Source organism: Vespa velutina, chromosome 9 (assembly GCF_912470025.1).
Source record: "Vespa velutina chromosome 9, iVesVel2.1, whole genome shotgun sequence".
Classification (NCBI taxonomy): Eukaryota; Metazoa; Arthropoda; class Insecta; order Hymenoptera; family Vespidae; genus Vespa; species Vespa velutina.
The window spans coordinates 607,888-630,909 of NC_062196.1; the positions used below are offsets into that span (position 1 = coordinate 607,888).

Here is a 23,022-nt window from a genome sequence, read left to right on the forward strand (position 1 = left end):
GGCAGTATATAGTGGAAAAGAATTCGTCCATCATTTTTCAAAAAATAATCGTATATATGTCTCATTGTTATTTTAAAGTATACACACTTTCAACAATGTTTACATTTATCAAGATCAGACAAGTAACGTAGACAATAGCCGGTATATATATCACAATTTAGTCGATTCTCAATGACATACTTCTATAAATGTATAAGTAAAAGTATATAATACATGTTCGACAAAACTACGTTTCTATTGGTCAGTTCTGATTCTGTCAATAAATTAACTAGTGCGATGTATAAGATCAAAAAACGTGAATAGTATTCGATCCTGCTATGAATAGAATAAAACTGACAGAACTGACAGATGGAGTTCCGCTAAACCATGAAAGTTAGCGAGCCACAATGATAGTGAATTGTTGTGGAATGAGTTAAAAAGATGGCGAGCTGTCATCAGTAAACGCATTTTTTGTCTAAGGAGGGAACGTCACAAATGCTTCGTAAAAAGAATCATTCGTCGAAAAGACAGAAGAATGGAACTCTTTCGCACTGACACACATTTTATTTTCGTAAAAGAGAGGCACAGTTTGTGGTGCGACAAAAATACGGGCCAATTTTCTGCTAAATCCGGCAAGTACAATAAAATATAATATCTTTGTTAAAATTATTAAATTTTTGGACGTCGTTTTATCTCATCTTTTTTTATTGGAACGAATATAAAAAATTAATTGTGCAAAAATATATTAATATAAATACTTTTATCATTTGAATAATCTTAAATGTTAAAAAATACGCTTATACGTTGAGAATGAAATGTGGTGCAAAATTTGACGTTTCTTTGTTTCTTTGTATACATTAATCGATCAACATCACTTTTATTTTTATTTTATATGAATTATTTATAATGTAAACGATATTACAATTAACATAATCAATTATTCTGCTTATAACATTTGTCGTAAAGTTATTGTCATATCATAAAGTTATCATCATTATCATAGTGTAAATATTTTCTATACTCTATTGCATACAGATTGGGAATGGGCATCACCAAAAGATTTAGAATGTCTTGGAATGTTCTATGGAATAGTAGGAAAAATAGAGCAACCATCAGTATTAGAACCACGTTTGATGCTTATAAAAGAAATTTCTGTGGCCGGAGAATTATATGGCGGTCATATAGTACACAGGATCAAATCAATTGTATTCTTACATATTGGATCAGATAACACAGACATTGGATTACTTCCATGTAAGAAACATCAGCATTTACCAAAGAAAAAAGGAACTAGTGGATTATTTGATGTGCCGCAAAAAGCTGCATTTGCTAAAACATGGGGCACTATAAAAAGTGCTACAAATACTATTAAAAATACCACTCAGCAAGCAGCTGCTCTTGCAACATCGCAGGTATAAATAAAGCTGTAATAAGAGAAAATAAGAAAATAATTCTAATATATTGCATATGTAGTTTCTCTAAGTTTCTCTTTTCTATTACTAGGTCAAGTCTACAGTAAATAAACGAAGTGGAGTTAAAGATAAAGAAAAATTTGAGAAAAGAATCTTAGAAGAATTGAATAAAATTTTTACAGAGACCGATTCTTTTTTTTATTGCGAAACTGGAGATATTACTAATAGTTTACAACGATTATGCGTAGCCGAAATTGAAGAAACTAAAAGCAATCAATATAAACCACTGTGGCAACGAGTAGATGATAGATTTTTTTGGAATAAACATATGCTGCAAGATATAATTAATTTAAAAGTTAATATAATAAAAATTTTTTATTTTTTAATGAAAAGGTGTACTGTATTAACTATTTTAAATAATATTACTTTTTCAGACAAACAAAGCAGATTGTTGGATATTACCAGTCATTCAAGGATATATTCAAATAGAAAAATGTAAAGTCGAAGTCGGATTTTATGATCAACCACAACATGAAATATTTAATTTAGCTATTATATCAAGAAGGAGTAGATTCCGTGCTGGCACTAGGTAGTTTTTGATTATGATTATTTTGACAGTATATCATAATAAATAAAATTAAAAATTTAACATTGATTACAATAAAGGTATAAAAGACGCGGTGTTGATGATCAAGGTAAATGTGCCAATTATGTTGAAACTGAGCAATTGGTTTGGTATCATGATCATCAGGTATCTTTTGTACAAGTTCGAGGTAGTGTACCAGTTTATTGGTCTCAACCTGGGTATAAATATAAACCACCTCCACGAATAGATAAAGGTAAAGTGTGTGCATTTTAGAAGTTAAGAAACAGAATAGTTTATAAAATTATTTATAAAATTAACACATTTGTATATGCAATCTTATAATATTAAGTAATAATCTTATAATAATATTTTAGATGAAGCAGAAACACAGGTTACATTTGAAAAACATTTTGGTGAAGAACTTGATTTATATGGTCCAATATGTATTGTTAATCTAATTGAGCAAACAGGAAAAGAGAAGATAATTTGGGAGGCTTATAGTAATCATGTTCTTAAATACAACCATCCTGATATTACATATACAACTTTTGATTTTCACGAGTATTGGTAAGTCTAAAAATGACCAAATTCTTGAACATGTTATATTAATTCCTTATGTTTCTGTAATTTTTATCTAACAGCCGTGGTATGCATTTTGAAAATGTTTCTATTCTGATTAATGCACTTGATGCAGTATTAACGAATATGAGTTACTGTTGGCGCGACAAAGAAGGTACAATTTGCATGCAGAAAGGAATTTTTCGTGTAAATTGCATCGATTGTTTAGACAGAACTAATGTGGTACAAACAGCTATTGGTAAAGCTGTAATGGAAATACAATTTTCAAAACTTGGCTTAATACCACCTGATGGAACTTTACCTACAAACATTAGACAAACTTTCCAATTACTTTGGGCTAATAATGGTGACATAATCAGTAAACAATATGCTGGGACAAATGCTTTAAAGGTTTGTAATTCATTCTGTTAACTTAATTTTATTCAATATATATTATAATATATATTTATTCAATGTTAATATATATATATATATATATATATATATATTACTTAATTTATATATATATAATGTTATATATATATATATATATATATATATATATATATATAAATTAATATATATATATATATATATATACATATATATATATATATACATATATATATATATATATACATATATATATATATATACATATATATATATATATATATATATATATATATATATATATATATATATAATATACTTAATTATATTTTCAGGGAGATTATACGAGAACAGGAGAAAGAAAATTCACTGGATTAATGAAAGATGGCATGAACTCTGCAAATAGGTAAAATTATGAACTTTTTCTATGCTTTAAATCCTTCATTTCCATTCTTTCTTTCTTTTTTCTTTTATTTTATCCTGCAACCAACTGCTATTTCAAAATCATTATAAATTATCTATCATATCTTAATTTTCAGTTTGCTAGATATTTTAGTTTGGTGATAAGGTATTTTTACCAAATCAAATACCAATCAAGATTGAGTTAGACGTTTCTAATTTCGTGCTTTGTAGATCCCTGACATCCTTTAATTTTCCGATAGATATTTTCAACAACATTTTATGGACGACTTACGCCAGGCAGCGATAGAAACTTTGCTAGGAAATTCAATCGACGTTGATCAACTGAATAACGATTGGTCACATTATTTAGACATCCTTGATAACTGCTGTCTTGAACTTATTCCTACAAAACCACCAAATATAGAGCTTCAACTTGCTACACATCCTGAATTTCTTTATGCCACTGCTATGTGTAATTTAGCAAGGTTCGTTTTCTGTTGTCAAAACGAAAAATTTGTGAAAAGTGTATATGAGAAATAATTTCATAACACTACAATTTATATTTCATGTTTAATTGAATTTTATGAATGATTATAGTATGCTAAACATAGTTTCATCACAGATGATGAATCTTACACCGCATGAAAATTAGTGATTGATCTTACATTTTTAGCAATGTAAAAAATCTGGCAGTTATTATTAATAAACAACGCATCTGTTTTTAAACATAAAAACACAAAATCTATTTAATCCTGTGACAATAATTCTTATCATAAATTATATATATAAGTATTATTGTAATGATTATTTATATTTAATTTTTTTTTTAAATTATACTATGATTTCAGATATTATCTTAATCGCTTCAAAGATGTCTATAGACAAGCTACAATTGATATGATGTTAGGAAATTCAGTAAGTGAAGAAGTATTTCAAGAACGTACAGAAGAAGAAGATAATGCTGCAACAGCAATTCATGTGAAATTATTGATTGAAGATTGTAAAAAATTATTGATACCTGATCCTGAAGTTATTCTTGGAAGTTGGGGACTTATTGATGCAGATCCTATGTATGTATATTCATTTATTAATAGTTTGTTAAAAAAATTGTGTATTCTCTGAGATGCTAACATTTTCTTTTTTGATTTCTTTTAGAACTGGGGATCCTACTGAAACTGAAATGGATACTATTCTTATATTAACTCGAGATAGCTATTATGTGGCAGATTATGATGACCAAATTGATAAAGTTACAAATTATCAAAGAGTTCCGCTATCTGATGTAATTCTTATTGAATTTGGCCAACCAGAAAGTACAGTTTCTATTTTTAAGAATAAACATTACCATTGTATTAGAATTAGCTATAAAATGGGTACAGAGTATGGTTACTTTCACATGTTTCGCAGTACAAATTTAAGGTTTTTTAACAACATGGCTGTTGTAATAAAAACTGCTGAAGAAAGCATAGGTAAAATAATTTACATTTTAATATATTTTAATAATAAAAAATAATATATAATAATTTTGAAAATAAACAAAAATATTGATATTGCAGAATCTTTAAAAGCAATTTGTGAAGCTATCTCAGTAGCAATGGAAATAGCTGGTTTACCAAAAGTACCTCTGGCAATGAACATAACATTAGATAAACGAAAGAGTAAATTAGTTAATGTTAAAGGTTCTACAGGACTTTTAGATATTTCCTCTCTTCCTGAGTTAACCAGAAATGTTTCTGAAACGCAATTATTAGCTCTCAAAAGTGCAGGTTTGTTTATTAATAGTAAAAATAATCATCTATAGACACAAATTTGTAAATCATTATGATTTTGCAGGTACAAAGGCACTAAGTAATATGTCAGAACAATTTAGTAAACTTAATAAATTAAGTCACAGTTTTAGCACGAAAAAACCGATCGACTTAGCAAGAACGATAAAATCAAGAAAGTCTATTACATCTTTAAAACCAACTTTTACTGTTGGTGATAGAGATATCTCTGGAAATATTAGTAAAAAACGCAGTGATACTAGTAGTAGTAGCGATGAAGATGAAAATATTGAAATGACTCACATTCATACAGAACAAACAAAGAACTTTTCTCATGATAAAAAATTAATGGAAGCTTATAGCCCGTCAATTGGAATTATAATGGGTATTAAAGATTCTGATATAGTAAATAATAGTGCTTCTGATAATTATTTAGCACAGGCAGATATAGATAAAGATAATGTATTGTCTTCTAATATTAAGAAATCTGAATTGTATCTAATGCCACAAAGTGAATCTGGTAGTTCTCTTAGTGCTTCACCACAGAAAACCACAGCAACGACACCAGAAATAACTATTCAGGATGTAGCAGATTTTTTAAGCGAAGAAAAAGATAGAATGATGCATCCAACATCATTAAGTCTTTCTAAAAATATAAGCCAGTCAACAGGAAAAGTGGACAGCAAAGTAAATTTAAATAACTTAAAGAGTAGTACTTTGTTAATAGATAATAAGTTACAAGATAAAAAGAGATCAACATCTGAACAAGATCTGACATTAAATATTACCTCTTCGCAAAGTGAATCGGCCCTGAAATCGATAAAAAGTAGCATTACAGATGTCACAAGTCCAGTTGCAGCTACTGCCAAAGATATTCTATCACCTTTTTCAAAGTTCGCTAAAGGTGTACAAACACTTGGAGCTAATTTAGATCCGAGGAAATTAAAATCAGGTCAAATGGGATTAACGAGAAATTTATCAGATCATCATCTAGAAGAACGTCAGAAACTTCAAGAAAAATGGGGTTCTTGCAAATCTACATTGATCGCTTTATAAATTATTGTGGCATAACTGTAAGTACATTATATTGAGCAACATGATAATAATAATGTAAATATAGTAACAGAAAAAAAGAAATTTAAATGGAGTGCGAATTAAAAAATTATAAACTTAGAGCTAGACAAAAAAATTTATAAAAATTATGTTATCACCATGTTGCTAAAGCAAGTAATAAGAAAATTAAAAAAAAGTATATTTTTTACTTTTATGAAAAATTGCCCTACCAAATTATGTGGTCAATATTTTATACATAATAACAACCTGAGTTTATTGTATAATAGAAATATTTATTATTTTTCAAAAAAGGAATTATGGGATCTTATGTTTTAGTTTGAACTCTACTCGAAATTGAATACTTAAATTTGAAATGCTTTTGGCATATTTATACAGAATTTATACTTAACATAGAATTTACTCTTATAAGATTACTGTTAGTACTGTGTTCAATCTTGCAACGTTTAATTAGATTGTGAGATAAAAATATATATTATCCGAGTAGATATACAGTAGAATTTTAATTTGGTTTATAATAAATTTTAATACCCAACAATGAAAATTTCAAGTATGATTTCATTATATTTATAATTAATGATAAATCGTTGACTTTTAACAACCTTTTCGAAAAATACATTTTTTTCCTTTTTCTTCAGTAATATTCTTACTTCTACTGAATACGAATAATTAGGATTCTACTGTATTTGGAAAGTGAGATTTAAATAAGATTTTTTTTTCTAACAGCTTCTTGCTGCATAATTAAATTTTTCCACAAAATTTAAGCACTGTTGCCTTGCTCGTTGACATTGATAGTTATATTCATTATAGTTATATTCATTAAAAGAATGTTTTATTAATAAACGTTTTTGAGCGCAATTTAGGGGAGAAAAGTTTTTTTATACAGCAAGTTGGATAAAGAAGCTTTTTAGTCAATTATGTAAATATAGAAAATGACATGAATCTAGTATAGAAAAATTGCAAAATATTAATACAGATGACACACAGTAGTATATTAATTAATAATATTAGTAATAATAATATTGAATATATAATTGATGAAGCATCATAACATTATATGTGAGTTATATAGAATTATCGAAATATTTATTGACCATTTTGGATATTGATATATTCGTGACTTCTATTAAATATTATTTTTAGAAACTTACATAAAACTGTGCTCAGTTTTATTCTCAATATAATCGATTTTAGAATACGGAAAGATCTAATTAAGTTGATATAGTTAAATGGTGTGATTAGATATAGACATGCACGATTAAAGAGATTGATAAAAAATGCTTGCTTTTCAATGTAATTAAAAATTATCTTTTCTTTTTCTTTCTCAAAAATATCATCTATACATCTCGCAATCTTAGAAACTGCAGTATTGATTTAGTATTGCTGCTGTATTGCAGACAACATGACTTACAAAGATACTTTATAGTTTATAAATATGTTACATAACAAAGACAAGCATTAATTATAGTAAAATAAAACAAATACCAGTTAGTATTTTATTAAAAAGAAATAGATCGTATATATTCATATCACTATAAGTTTTTAATTATTATAATCAGTATAAGTTCACCTGAATAATTATGTACTTTGTAAATATTATTAGAGCAATTATTGACAGTTCTTATAAATTTTTCATACAAAAAAGTATTTAAGAATATAAATATACGTTGTCCTTTTGTATAACACTTGTTTTAGTCACGAACAATAGTCTGTGATACATTTTTGCAGATTGAATATAGTTTGTAAAGAAAATTGTAAATCTTATAGATCACGTAGTGATTTTTTAGATTAGAGTATTGTGAGAACTGTTTTCTAATACTTCAGTGTATACAAAAACTATAATTGTATAAAAATACCAGAACCTTGATCCAATCCAAACAAAATTTACCTTTATTGGCTAAACTTTCGAATTGTATTTCTTCGACTATCGGATATGATAATTCAATCAAGCTTTATGTATGTGGATGCAACCAGTTCAAATTCAGTTATAATGTGTGTTATAAATATAATAGCCAATAGAGGCTTTGCCTTACATATGTATATTCAAGAAATATGTTCTCGAAAGATCACAAAAAATATAAAACTTACGCATATATGCCAAATAACGCAAAGTGACACTTGTAGATGATGTAACAATAAAAAACATCGTCAATATATCGTCTTTTTATTTCATTATTCTTTCTTTACATTATTAATTATACAAAAAGTATTTTCCAAGTGCTTAATTATCAAGCTGACATAATAAAGCTAGACCTCTTTTAATCCAATGACTGACTTTCTTATTGGTATCGAGAAGTATAGATAATACATAATTAGTAGAGTGACCTGTGGTTTTCAATACTCCAAAACGCGCAGACGTTATATATAAGGGACATTCATATCGTCCTTTTATTATTACATTAACCATTTCGGATGGTTTGAACCATATTATTGGCATGGAGTCCCAAAGTATTTTCGGATAACTTTCAGCAAGTAACATAGTTTTCATGTCCCACCTAGCACCAGCTAAATACATACCGTAAACATATACTCCGTCTATCGGAGATTTATTTAATTCATACGATGGCATTACCTAACAATTAATTATTCTTAAGGTAAACAATTCAAAAATTGAAGAAAAGGTCCGCTTATATAATGACAAAGGAAGATATTACCTCAAAATCAAAATCGATTTTATCAATCGGTATTTTATATTTCCTTGCGAAATTTTGTGTCGCGCCCGTTAGAAATGCATGCACGAATGAAAATCCGGATATCCAAAAAGTCTTTGGTTTTCCTTCTATCAACCAATTTTTGAAAAATTCTAAACGTTTTAAGAAATCATCGATAAAACCGGATAATGATTTCAACGTTGGATAAGCACTTGCTCTAAGCCAAGATGGTGGAACTTTATCATTAATTATGTGTGTTCCTAAAACCTATAAGAAAAAAAGAAATTTTTAAGCGAGAATGATCAAGTTATAAATAATAGAAGAAAATCTTTTGAAACTATAATATACCTCCAAAGCGGAAGTCATGACTATGAGACCTTTTATAGCTCTTTCTAACATTATCAATGAATTTCTCATCTCAGCTAAAAGTATATTATATCTTTCCATTTCTTGTACCAATACTGTGTTCATTGATTCCATGTACATCGTTGGATACAAATTATGAGCCTCTTCGATGTCAAACAGACCAGGTAATTTACTATAGATATTTTCTTTCATGAGCAACAATAGTTCATCCTGTTTCATAGCGTCGCCCACTGCGACGGTTCCCTGAATCAACATCATCGAATCAAAGAAATTCTTTGAAAGTTCAAGGTCGCGAGTTATTCCTGCATTCATGTGCAATCCAAACACTTCCGGTGGTGTGATAATAGGAATCCCTTCTATTTGTTCGATATAATCTTGATGGTCATATCTAGAGAAATTGTTTATATACTAATATTATAATATTAGTATTAAACTAATATTTAAATTTAAATTATACTAAAGAAAAATAATATCTAAACAACAAGATACAATTATCTTATCTTTACTTACTTTTTAGGTAATGTATATTCCGGACCAACATCACTGAACGAATAATTTGGATTTGTAATTACATCAAGATTATAAAAGTCATCTAAAATAGTATTTAAACATCTTCGATCTCTATCATCTGTAACTCTTCCGCCATAGTTACATTCCCCCGTGAGATAAATGATTGCTTTAAATGGAACCTCTTCGTAATCTTCAATGTAAAATTGAAGCTGTTGTACTGATATTTGTAAGTCAGAATCATCAAAGCCTGCACAAAAATGTCATTATTTATCTTCTTTCGATATTGTCGATTAAATGTTTTTAATGTACCGTATTTAATATTCCAGCCTTGTGGTCCATAATTTCTACGTTCTTGAATCAATGCGTGAAAGAAACATAAAGCGTATAGCAATTTTGAGTAATTTTTTTTCTTGTGAGACATCGTGTGAAAAAAATCTGGATCCTCGGCAGCTTCGGATAAATAACATCTAAAAATTAGAAATAAATTATTAATTTCGTTGTATTTCTCATTTTTTGAAAGTAACTTACTTCATAATATTTTGTTGAAGACCCGTAGGAGGTTCGTTCGTTATTTTCATACCATTTTGCAAAACCGTTATGGGAAATTTATCAGAAGGATAACTTGTCAACCAAAGACGAAATTTGACGTGAGTATTCATCAGATTGAAATTCTCGCAAATTTTTTCAAGGACAGGCATCCAAGATACAGCTAAATGACAGTTTTGTAAACAAACCCAAGAACCTTCGATTTGAGCATCGGAAATAAGTTTTTGAGCTATAGGGCCCTGACCTTGACCTAATGAAATAGTAGCGAATTTCGATAGATAATTCATACTATCAGCAAATTTGGTCAAAGCTCCCATTGGATCGGAACCTGGCGATAGAATAAAAATCAGTGGAATTGTACAGCTTGAATCCATGTAAGACTTGGAGATATCAAATGGTGGTGGTATTATAAATTTATTTCCCATTCCATTCTTAACAAATTCGCGTATCTGATGGAAAATGGATTTAATTATTATTTATATGTATGATTCTAGTTAAGAAGAAAAAATCTTTTTAAATATATAAATATTATACACTCACTGCAATTATAATTTTGTCAGGTCTGATTATTCTCATAACAATCAACTTTTGAAATGGAGTCAATGTACTTTCCCATGGTTCTGGTAAAGATGCTCTTTCAGGATTTAATAGATCGTAATATGTTTTCCATTTCATTAAATTTTTGCTAAAACTTTCTGAAAATTTTTCGAAACTTGACAAAGTGTTTACTCTATCAATTTCATTCCATGATTTATCTGGAAGCCAATCGGGTGCTGGATTTTTTGTAAGTGTTTTCAATGCCATTCCACCAGATAAGAAGAATAAAAACTCATTTTTATCTATTTGATTACTTGCCAATAGAATCGTTGAATACAATATGAACGAATACAATATCTGATAAAAATTATCGTTTATATTATAGTGCATATGATATAGTATATATATTCTAAGAGAGCACTATATTTCTATTAACCTTATCCTTCTCGAACAATGATCTACAGACATTTTGATAAAGATAATATGTGAACGTATTTCTCAAAAATTCAAGTCTACGTTCTAAGATTTTACTTTTGCTTGCTAAGTCGATAGAAACAATGTAAAGATTAATAAACCATTGCAATGAAAATTCGTACATAGGATCTATGTTTGGTAAATCCGTGATGGTATAATATAGAGCTGAACTATATTTTGCAATAGGTTGATAACTTTGACGAAAAACTTCGATCGTTTTTTCTGTTTTTCTTGCGACTTGCTGTTTCTTTATTATATCGGTTGAAAGAATTTTAGATGAGTCCAAAATTTCTATAGCTTCTTCATCCTCCAAAATTCCAGCCCCAGCTACAGACAAAGTTTTCAAAATATTATCCTCAACCTGTTTCAAGGCTTTCTTATTTGCAGCACTTTCAACTATCAAAAATTCTCGCTTCTCTTGCAAGTCAGGTCTTTCAATAGCTACAACGATTTCTAATAATTGATCTTCCAAACCTTCTATCGTCAGAGCAAAATTAATTAAAGTGATTTTGTTAAAAACGTCCGGAAGATAATGCGGATTTCGTAATTTTGTTGTGATGTATAATCTAAAACGTAAATCATATTCAATAACAGTTTCTCCTAAAGTAATATGCCATATTCCCGCGACTTTATATATGTTTCTCATGAGAATCGGATCAAGAGGTGCTGGGAGATCCTCCAAAATATTTTCAATCAAAACTGGCTTTCCTACGAACACGATATTATTTTTATAAACCGATATAAATAAAAAAATTTGAAACGACATTAATAAAATCTTACCATACTCTATAGCTTGTTCAATGATGTTCATATAATTTTTATCTGTTACTTTGACGATCTCTAATTCGCTCCGTTTTTCCATATGACGAATCCACTTGTTTGCTTGACTCTGAGGATCTATGAACAAACTCCATCTCTTCGAATTATCCATGATGATTGCATTTTCAATAGAAAATGAATCCCGTGGTAAACCGAATATATTCCAGGAATTAATTTTTATCTCAGTTCCTAATATTTTTACGAAATTGTAATCTTGCGAGCAAGGTATATTCAAACTTTTTACAAAAGTCATCCATTTATTTATATTCTCCGTACGATAACTCGCGGTAAATGGACCAAGGTAAGCAATCACTCCGCAGGAAATTAAAATATCACCTGGGAGTGTGTCGTAAGATTTTTGTAAAGTATCTGCTGCAGCTAACCAACGATCTTTTTCTCCTCCTAAACCATCGATCAGTTTTTCAGCACGAATAAGTTTGTTTCTGCAATTGGTAACCTGAAGGGGTGAATTACTATGAATTATTGTATTAATTATGTAAACATTAACATATTACTTCGCTCTCTAATTCGAGTTTTTTCGCGAGCGTAATTTGCAATCTTTCATTGAGATGAGCAAGTTTCTCGGTCAAAGAAGCAAGCATTTGACGTCTTTCGTTCAAGAACGCCATGGTTTCTTCGTATTCTGTTTGTGCAGCTGTCAATTTCGCCTTTTTCGGTGCAACCTCTTTGATCACTTTATCATACAATACCATTGCACGAACCCACTTGCACAGACCCTCAGCAGCCGATGATGCTCTTGCTACAATTTTCGGTTCGAAATTTTTATTCGTCATATATGTCTTCTTGATCTCCTGTTAACACAACATTGTATTATCGACTTTGAACATTTTTTTATCTCTTAACATCTTACATCGATTATGTGAGTAGGGATGTTATCCTTGTCATATTGACGTAAAGTGTCCAAAAATTTCATATCACCTAATAAACGTTTGCTAGGTGTCCAATAATCGAAAACCTTACGACCAGTACCTGGATCTTCGATTTTAATAGGTGGTATGCTCATCATAACACAAACTGCAGCCATTACTAATTTCACTCCTTCTGGAGGACTTTTCATGGTTTTTACAACAGAGATATCAGCAGGTTTGAGAGTATTCAAAGCAGCTGTATTCGATAAAACAAAATATTTTCATCGGTAAATGGAAATGATAATTATGATGAATAATAATGATGATTACACTATAAATGAATATAAGAATTGAATATAACACCTATCGCCTCGTCCAAAGCAGGAAGGGCTTCGGCCAAATCAGCTTCACACTCCATCTTCAAGTTCTCTGCAATTGTAGCTTGAACATTGGCTGCATTTTCGTCTCTCTTCACCATAATCGTTGCTTTCTCGACGCTCACATTTTCCTTTTCTATTTGCCTCATAGTATCCGTGGTTTCTTTCGCGGATAACTCGAGTTGCGGCCTTAATTCCGAAAGAACCACTTTCATATGTTGAATCTGTATAGCAGCGAATTCTAGCTTGTCCAAACCATTAAGATATCGATCTCTGTTGTGAAAAATGAATATCAAACATATGTGATTTTATAAACAAAAAAAAATATATCATCGATACCTTGCCAAAGTCAGTTCCTCTTGTTTCTCGCTTATCAATTCCACATAAGTACGCATCAGATCGAGAAAACTTGCGGTAGTGATATATGTTATTCTACCAAATAATTGATAGAAATGAATACTGATATCCTTCGCACAGCTATGAAAATATTTGGAAGCAACGACGGCATTAACTTTAATATTCTCATCGACGTTGATACTTGCTATGTTGTAAAGTGCTATTTGTTCAAGCGCTTCCTCAGGCCATACCTCAAACCAATCGATGGTGCAACAATTGACTAGACTCGGGTAAAGTCTTAATCTTATTCTAAAGGTATCACCAATTGGACTAAAGCATAACATTATATGTAACATCTCCTTGCAACGATTAATGAAAAATGATAATACAGAGAGCACGGATATATCCAAATTACGATTACCACCTTGAGCAGCCAATCGACACATTTCAATGATCTCTTGTCTTTCTTCAATTGTGAAAAGATTTGGTACTTCTCCAATATTAAGGAGACTATCGATATCAGCAAGGAAAGCTTCTTCCTTAATCTGTCCTTCGGTAAATAGAAATACAAAATCTTTACCAGCTCCACCGGAATTTTTTAATACCTTCTTTATGTCCTCTCTCCATTCGTTTAAGTTATATGCACTACCAATCTCAGGTTGAAAAAGTCCATGGCCAACCATACTAGATGCTAATCTTGTTAAAGATTGTCTTCCAGAACCGCTTACACCAACCATTAGTAAACTACTATTAGAAATAGAAAGTACACGACAAATTCTTGCCAAGTGTTCCAAAGCATAACGGAACATCACAATATCGATCTTCTTTCGATGAGTATTATTGTATTCTTGAAGATAAGCCAGGGCTGTTTCTTTATATTCTGTTATCGAGATTATCTCCTCGTAGAGACGATCTTCCGCTAGTGCTTCCATGTTCATAAAATTACCATAGATCAAACTTTGAAAACTCTCTTTCGTTAAATTGTCGTTGAATTTTGGCAGATGATCGAATATCGTTTCGAATGATTCCTTTAATACATTCTGTGTGGTTTCTTTAATCGTAAGAAAGAGCCAATTATGATCCTTTGATTCTATCAAACGATCACCGAATACTCTTAAAATTTCGTGGACCCATAATTTGGTAAATTCAGCCTTGGTTTCGGCACTTTCTTTTTTTATCAAGGTAAAGCCTAATATTACCCGAGTAATATCACGGAGATTAAACGAATAATGTGGTTTTGCTGGTGTTGGTCTAAATTCGTTACTAACTGCTTTATATATGGCTATAGTAGCGTTCACAATTTCGTTCACGATTGGAATAACTGATGTTGTGTAACCATTTCGTTTGAGCCCGACAAAGGCGATATTCGTGAAAATCCGGAAAACACTTTCCATCGAGAATTCATTGATGGAATATAGATTGAAGTGCCGTAGAAATCTTTGATAAATCTCTTGCCTACTTCCACCAGGTGGTGCCATCGCACAAATAAACATCGTATCGAGAATCGTAATTTTCTCTGGTCTCTTTAGATCGTACCAACTCCCATGATCGAAAAATTGCCGAAGTAATTCGATTGCTGATTGAGAGCCATAAGTCTCTTTGGCAGGCATGTTGACTTCGTCGATGAATACTATACACTGTGTACCTGGTAATGGACCTAATTGATTTTTCTGTCTTTTATATAACTTTGCTAATACCAATTCTTGAGTAGTCCAAGCTGTTGTAGTCGGTGTAAAAATAATAAAATTAGGTAAGTATTCCGATTCTTCCAACTTGTTCATCAGCATGTCCTTTATGTAGAAACTTTTACCTGTACCAGTGTCTCCTTGTATTAAAAATCGTTTTCGTTGTTTGATATGCATTAAGAATAATAGCTGATATTTAACCGTATCGATAGTGGGTATCATTATGTTGCTAATGCTTTGGTTTTCATTATATTGTTCTGATGTAGATAAATCGACAAGACGTTTCCATGCTCCTTTACCTTTGAACGTATAAAAATGATCATGAATGAGTTCGTCTCCTGGTATGGAGATCAATGAATCCTTTATACTCTCGGGAATGGGATATTCTGTGTTTTCATCTTTCCAAAATGTTAAATAAAATGCATTGAATTTGAATCGAGAGTCAAGATCCAAAGTACCACCTGCTCCCCAAACCATCCCTAATAGCATTGCAGCTTGTAGCCATGATGTAATATATGTATCAAAAGTTTTCGGGTTATCCTCCACAGCAGTTTCTATAAACATCTCTACGAGATTCATGGTCGACACTAGCTGATGAATTTGGCTCACGTTCAGATGCATATGACACATCTTACGAATGAACTCCAAGCAAGGATGCATCAACCATTCAAAAAGCTCATTTATTAAATCTTCATAATCTTCTTTCCATTGTGGATTTAAATATGCTATCCAAGAATCGATAAACGGTTGCAAACCGAGTACACGAGGTTCTATATAGATCATTCCACAACGCGATACTGTAGCAGGGGACGCATGGACCAAATCCATAACTTCGAATATCATCGACATCACGTTTGTCATTTGCATTACTTCGCCAGATGTCAAGCACAGTTTTTTATTATCATCCAGCACAGTATTGAGATTTTCGATCCAAAGTGCATCGACAGGGCCATCAAATATAATCCATTTTCTATCATCAGTTTCTTCCATACAATATGCTCGGAATGCAACTGCACATACACCGTCTGACCACTCAGAGGACACTGGATCGAAGTGTCCATACAATTGGTCCAACGTTATTGATTTAGGGTTGATCGTGAAGTATTTCGTCACGGCACCATTCTCGTCGTTCCATTCATGCATTAAAGTTAAAACATCAGCTAAGGTATGAAGAACAGACGTCTTTCCACCAAAGGGTTCACCAACCAGCATAAAACCATGTCGAACAATCATCATCTCAAACGTTTGTATAATCTTCAATAGGAAACTGTCAACTGCTTGTAAATTTCTCTTCTTGGCGACTTCACGAACTGCTTTCAGTAATACATCATAACTTGGAGTTGGCAAAGTCAATCCTGGAAAGAGATCAGATACTATTCCTTGGAACAATGGTACATCGTGAGCCAAGAATTTTGGTAGATTGACATCGATGATAGAACGAAGAAGAAGTATCGCTTCATCCTCATTGGGAAATTTCAATTTAATATTCTGTGCCGCTGTTAGGACAGTTTTCACGGCACGCATACCATAATCATAATGAGATTGAGACGAGAGTTGTTCCGAACACAATTTATAAGTTGCTACGATCTTTGTTGACAATGAACGAGCGGTATTGAAGCCTGATGAATAAAGAAAGATCTCGCCGATCATCGCATAATCCGGTACCATCATCGCCACGGTTCTAAAGAGAACTTTTAAATTATCTGGTAATTCAGAACGACCAGCGTATCCAGGGTTCATCGTGATGCAAATATAAACCGCAGGATTTAACCGCAACTCTGTTCCCTCGAAAACGAATGTCTCTAAATTCGCATGTATCGCTTGAGTTATAGAAAGAATTTGTTGTGCTACCACTGATAAAACTTCCAATTCGATTCGATTGAATTCATCAAAGCACGACCAAGCGCCACAGGAAGCTAAACCTTTGAAAAATTTTCCCATATTTTTGTAATCGAGACCCTCAGAACAATTAAAAACGATACATTGTACAGCGATAGCTCTGCTAAGGTCCTTCGTTGTTTCAGTTTTTCCAGTACCTGCAGGACCCTCGGCTGCTCCATTTAAGTGCAAAGTATATGCACCTACCAAAGTACGATAACATCTGTCGAAACAATATCATAGTTTTAAGAATGATATTATTAAACAATACATTAAATAAATACGCTAAACAAATTTATTATAGTTTACCTGTCAGTCAATGGTGTAATCACAAGACGTGATGTATTTCCAAGATATTCATAAGCATACGCTATAGTCGCATGTATGATTCTAACAAATACATCATTTTCCCAATAATAACGAAGCTGAGCTAACCATTCGAAGTCTTTCTCATCTGTAATACGCTTATCGATGAGCATTTTTACTATATCCATAGCATGAACATCGATTGTAATAAGAGCGTTCAACGTGATACGATTTTGTTTCGTCAGATTACCTGAAATTGTTTGTTATATAAAAATTATATCTAAACGAGGTGTAAATGAATTTTGCGAGAATTTCATCAGTACCTTTTACCAGATTAACCATGTCAAAAATTTGTAATTGTAATTTTTTCCACAGTGCTTCCAAAGTCGATAGTATATGTGTCAATAAACTCGATTGAACTTCCATAGACCAATAGATTTGAGCGACACAAAGTACGACCATGCCAGGCCAAATTTGAACCCATACTACCCGTTCGTTTGTATCGTAATCCAAATAACTCATAAGCGTTTCATGTCTTACCGATTTCAACATATATTCTTCTACCTATTAATTATTAATATGATTTAAAATATTTCGAATCTAATTAAATTATTTTATTTTTAATATTGAAATATTTTGACAAACATATAGGTACTTGGATCAACCATTTTTCTACACAACCATGTGCAGCTTCTGTTGAAATACGGCCTTGCAACATTATCTCTTCCTTTTGATCACTGATTATAGAATAGATCTCTAAGGACTCATTAAATCTATGAGATAATCATTATCGATCAAAATGAAAAAAATATAATGATAAAACCCAGAATTGATGACAAAAAATTGAAATAATGAAAACTTACCCAAGCTTGTTAATTCCTTCGAAACATTTTTTCAAATGAGGTTGTACGCGAAGTGGGTCCTTTGTCTCGGATAGAATTTCAAGCATATCATCGTTACTTAAAAAGAAGAAACGTGGAAAGAAAAGCCTTTTCTTTTCCAGGTAATTGTATATACCTTCGTTAACCGTTTCCATCATAATGTTAGCTTCTCTCATAGCTTCTAATAAGCCGACCTAATAGCGATATAGAATACAATGTATATTTAAATATTATAGACAAACTTTTATATGATTTAAGTAGATAATTCAAAAATAAACCGGTAATTATGAAAATGATCTAAGTTAAATTGCAGCAATGCACTTAATTTAGTGCTTATTTGACTGCGGTTGCAGTTAAAATTACAAAAAAAAGAATTATTTTTTATAAATAAAACATTTACTTTCTTTGTTTGTCACTATAGGAGAATAATTTTTAAATAATTCAAAACTAAATGTCTCAAAATATTTCAGAACGAAAAATATATGACTTAAATCACTTTCATAAAAAAAACCGGCTCAAAACATAGACAATCTAGGAATGCATATAAACACAACTCAACATATTAGATTAATTAAGAATATAGTCGGTTGTCAGGTAAGTTTGTACCGATTTGTGGTAGGTAACGTAATGACAAAATCGGCACGAACTTTCCGGACAACCTAATACTTACACTACCAGCAGTTTCTTTAACTCGGCGATCTCTTTTAACTGCTTGCATAGCATTCCGAAAAATTCCATCAACTTGAACAAATAGTACATTCTCTTCAGGCAATTGTGCAATAATGTCTTTGCTTGAAAATATCGGTAGCAAGTACATCCATTGTACTTGCACCTACAATTGTTTACAATATTAAAAATGCATAGTTTCAAAAGTTTAAAATAAGTAATTAACAAACCTTAACCCATTGTTCAATGGTATTTTGTATACGAAGTAATTTCTGATAAAAATCGTCCACCTTTTTTCTAATCTGCTTTACAAATGCCGAGCCACGCATCGTTTGTATTTTAACAATATGTTCTTCTAAAAGTGTTTGTATGTCATCTAAACGAGTTAATATATCAACACCAGAATCTTTAAATAATGTTGTCTCGAATAAAACATCGTCCCACTCTTTCTCTATTTTATAAAATGCTTGCTCGAGACTCAGTTCTTTCGATGCACTAACGCTTATTAACTCATATCTTTATTAAATAAAATAAATTTGTAAGTTTAAATATTTATCAATAATACCGACCGATAGTTATTACTTGTCTAAATCTTGTAAAAGATCCATGGCTATCATTTTTCGAAGAGTTGTTCCAGCATTGGGTGTAAGATCAAAACCTGCAATGAGTGACATTTCGTCCCAATGATGTTGTCGTAAAGCAGGATTACAGAAAACTGTTACAAGTGGAACGTATACCTAAAAATATTATTTATTACATTTATAAACCTTAATGATTTTTGAGATAATAATACTAATTTCCTTTTTTTTTATTTACTTTGAACGATTGAATATCTTCTAGAATCTGATAAGAAAGCTTTATAGGTACCGGTTGTTGGAAAGGATCTGGATCATCAATCAAACCTGTAAAACTAATAAACCAATCAAATATATAAACAAATATGGAGATAGTATCTAGCTTAAATTTAAAAAAAAAAAAGAAAGAAAAATATAAAAATAAACCTATAAGGATAATTTGTCGCCAATTGCATTTTGATTTTAGTTCTGTATTGTTTGCTCATTTTGCTGAAGTTAGCATATAACTCGTTACACTTAGTATCGACTTCATATCCATCAAGATATTCGAATGGTCCATCTAACCAGACATCTCGATATCTTTGCCATTTATACGCTAGATATATCATCTCATAAAACGGCATTATAATCTCTTTTAATTCGTTGATAAGAGGATATTGGGTGAGTGGAAAATTAAAAAGAGTTTCTTCGTTATTTATCCATTCTGCTTGTTCATCCATACGATCGAGACTTCTTATCAATTTTCGTATATCTTCTATATATTCGTTTACGCGTTTAGCATCATCCATATCATTCATGATCGTTAATCTACAAGTGATCATGTTAAAAGTAACTAGATCAAATCATGCTGATGCAGTGGTAAAAAAGAATTTACCTTGGAAATATTTCTTCGACTTGCGTGTTCAAGGTCATCACTTTACTTTGCAAATTTTCTTCCAAGTCAAATTTCATTTGCTCGTACATGCTACTACTTTGTTCAAAAATTGATCTTATTCGTTTTAGCCAATTGACAGTCGTATTGTTTAACTCAGCATGATCTGTGCTCAAATTTGTCATTTCGATTAAGGATGCCATCATGTTTAATGATATTGTGATCCTGTCGTTCATCTCTTCCATTGTTGTACTTGCAGCTTCTATCATGTATTTACCTATGGCGCCAAAAATATATATATATATATATGTATAAAAATATATATGTAGATAATAATTATTTAGAAAATTTCAAATCCTTTCTTTCGATCTTTCGATCTTTCGATCTTTTATCTTTCCGATAAAAATGACAAACCTAATTCGAGAAGTTCCTTCGTTGTTCCTGGCACATTCAGTGCCCTATCCCTTAGTGTTTCAAACACCTTACATATATCAAGATTATAATTCTGATGACGTTTCACCAATTCACCAATTATTAATTCACGAACAGATAAAGTGTAAGACATGAGAGTAGCTTTGCCTTCCGTCTGATATAATACGGCTATGAAAAAATACTCGATGTTTGGCTAAAAACATTAATTATAATCTCTTAAACGAATTTCCTTTATTGTATAAACGTAGGTATTAGTATACAGGATGTTCCACGCGAAGTGCTACAAATTTGTCTAAACTTCATCTTTATGCAAATAAAGACAATTAAATTTATCCAGTTCTATAAATTTAATGAATTTAATCATTGTAATATTTTTTTTATAGAACACAATATAAATTTTGTCATATTTTTTCGATAAGAATAATTTGTAATGTAACATAGTTTTACATGGGACATTCTGTATACATAAGTAGATATTATACCAATCCATTAATTTCGCGAACTAAACAATTGAAATCTTCGACTTTCTCGATGCATTCCTCAAAAGTATGTCCTTCGGCAACATAAGCGATTACTTTTTGTCGAGTTTTAATATCATATGCAACATTGAACTGATCATGCAATTGTTCAATGTAACTGATAATAGGTTGAAATAAATTTTCCAATATTTTTTCGAGTCTTTCGTGTACTTCTTGCAAGTACCAATTTGGTAATGTAATAAAGATCGCTTTGTGAACAGTTTTAATACCGATCCACGATTCCAAAGTTGGTAATTCTTGTGAAATATTTGCGATTTGATCAATGATAGAGTGATAGGACTTATAAATTTCACTGAGCAACGGGTAAATGAATAACATGTTGTTCTCGCATTTCAATTCCAACTGTTGGTAGGAAGATTTTAAAAATACTTTCGAAATTGATAATATCTTAATAAAATATCAAGGAACAACTTATTTTACGGTTACATGTACCTTTAATATAGGTGTTGTAAAACAATCGCTCAATGTTGTAAGCCATTCCTCTATGATTCTCATTATATAAGCCATAATTTGAAGCGACAGTAAATTTGTAGCACATCGAAAGAAATCACTGATCATGGCGAATGGGACGTCATAAATGTAACGTGACTGTGAAAGATTTCTAATGATACTACCGTAATACGAACTAGTTATGAGATTAGTAGCTTTCGTCAAATCTGAGTCCACCAAATCCAACAATCTAATATAATATAATGAGGAAGTAATAATATTTTATAATATTAATTCAGCTAATAAGAAATGTCGAAACTTTCAATATTTTATATATAAATAAATAAACTTTGTTGTTGAAAATTAATATTATTAATATTACCGCCATTTGTGAAAAATTTTCCGCTTTGATATTTATGCAATATTATCAATAAAAAGAAAAAAAAAGTTGCGAATTTTTCAAACGATTATACCTTTGTATTGGCTAATAAATAATGTCGAAAATTTTCGATAAAAAATACTGAATTGTTTATTTAGATATAAAATATTAAAAATTCCAACATTAATTAGCTAATTCAATAAATTTAAGATTAACAAAAAAAAAAAATAATACAATACCTATATAAATCAAAAGTACCGAACGACCTATAACGTCGAAAATCGCATATAGAATTACGGAACACTATATGAGCTTTAGCTACGATGTTTCTCATTAATTTATGGGAAAAATAATATTTTTTAGCAAAATTATAGCGCTGTTTTTGGTAAATAGAAAAAAAATTTGGTGGGTCCAGAAGTTTAAATGGTGCCGAGAGTGTATAATCTAAGATGTTACAAGATTCTTGACATTCTATAGCAATCACGGAATTGATCGACATATTGTGTATGTCTCGATAATATTGATCCTTAGCTTCATTCATATGCATTTCGAAAATTTCTTTATATTTTTCTTGAAGTTTAGGTGCCACCAACATTCTGATACGTTTTTCCCAATCCTTTCAATAATTTCGATGTAAAATAACGGATACGTTATTTATTAAATAAGATAAATTTACGTAGGAAGATAGTCTTTTAAAGAAAACTTCTTTCTACTCACACCTAAGAGACC

General features: G+C 30.8%; 2 protein-coding genes across 3 annotated transcripts; one reads left to right on the top strand and one right to left on the bottom strand.

The window, feature by feature from the left end:
- Nucleotides 1-91: 91 nt before the first annotated feature.
- On the top strand, nucleotides 92-8,321 carry LOC124951528 (phosphatidylinositide phosphatase SAC2). 2 transcript variants are annotated; one of them, XM_047500053.1, is made up of 13 exons: nucleotides 92-611; nucleotides 1,015-1,391; nucleotides 1,483-1,746; nucleotides 1,826-1,980; nucleotides 2,058-2,230; nucleotides 2,352-2,544; nucleotides 2,619-2,946; nucleotides 3,264-3,334; nucleotides 3,591-3,815; nucleotides 4,179-4,400; nucleotides 4,486-4,799; nucleotides 4,887-5,096; nucleotides 5,164-8,321. In XM_047500053.1, the coding sequence occupies exons 1-13, from the start codon at nucleotides 515-517 to the stop codon at nucleotides 6,150-6,152; spliced, it is 3,618 nt and encodes a 1,205-aa protein (XP_047356009.1). In that variant the 5' UTR covers nucleotides 92-514; the 3' UTR covers nucleotides 6,153-8,321. The 2 variants fall into 2 exon arrangements, with proteins under 2 accessions (XP_047356009.1, XP_047356011.1); XM_047500055.1 differs by lacking the exon at nucleotides 3,591-3,815.
- On the bottom strand, nucleotides 7,776-20,219 carry LOC124951527 (dynein axonemal heavy chain 7). The gene is made up of 22 exons (XM_047500052.1): nucleotides 20,070-20,219; nucleotides 19,885-19,978; nucleotides 19,651-19,805; nucleotides 19,299-19,584; nucleotides 19,073-19,234; nucleotides 18,385-18,596; nucleotides 18,177-18,294; nucleotides 17,845-18,085; nucleotides 17,525-17,771; nucleotides 13,656-17,438; nucleotides 13,303-13,589; nucleotides 12,942-13,195; nucleotides 12,586-12,882; nucleotides 12,032-12,527; nucleotides 11,214-11,959; nucleotides 10,781-11,134; nucleotides 10,223-10,689; nucleotides 10,004-10,161; nucleotides 9,695-9,941; nucleotides 9,167-9,572; nucleotides 8,822-9,085; nucleotides 7,776-8,739 (listed from the first exon to the last, which is right to left on the bottom strand). The coding sequence occupies exons 1-22, from the start codon at nucleotides 20,126-20,128 to the stop codon at nucleotides 8,389-8,391; spliced, it is 9,684 nt and encodes a 3,227-aa protein (XP_047356008.1). The 5' UTR covers nucleotides 20,129-20,219; the 3' UTR covers nucleotides 7,776-8,388.
- Between the last annotated feature and the right edge of the window lie 2,803 nt (nucleotides 20,220-23,022).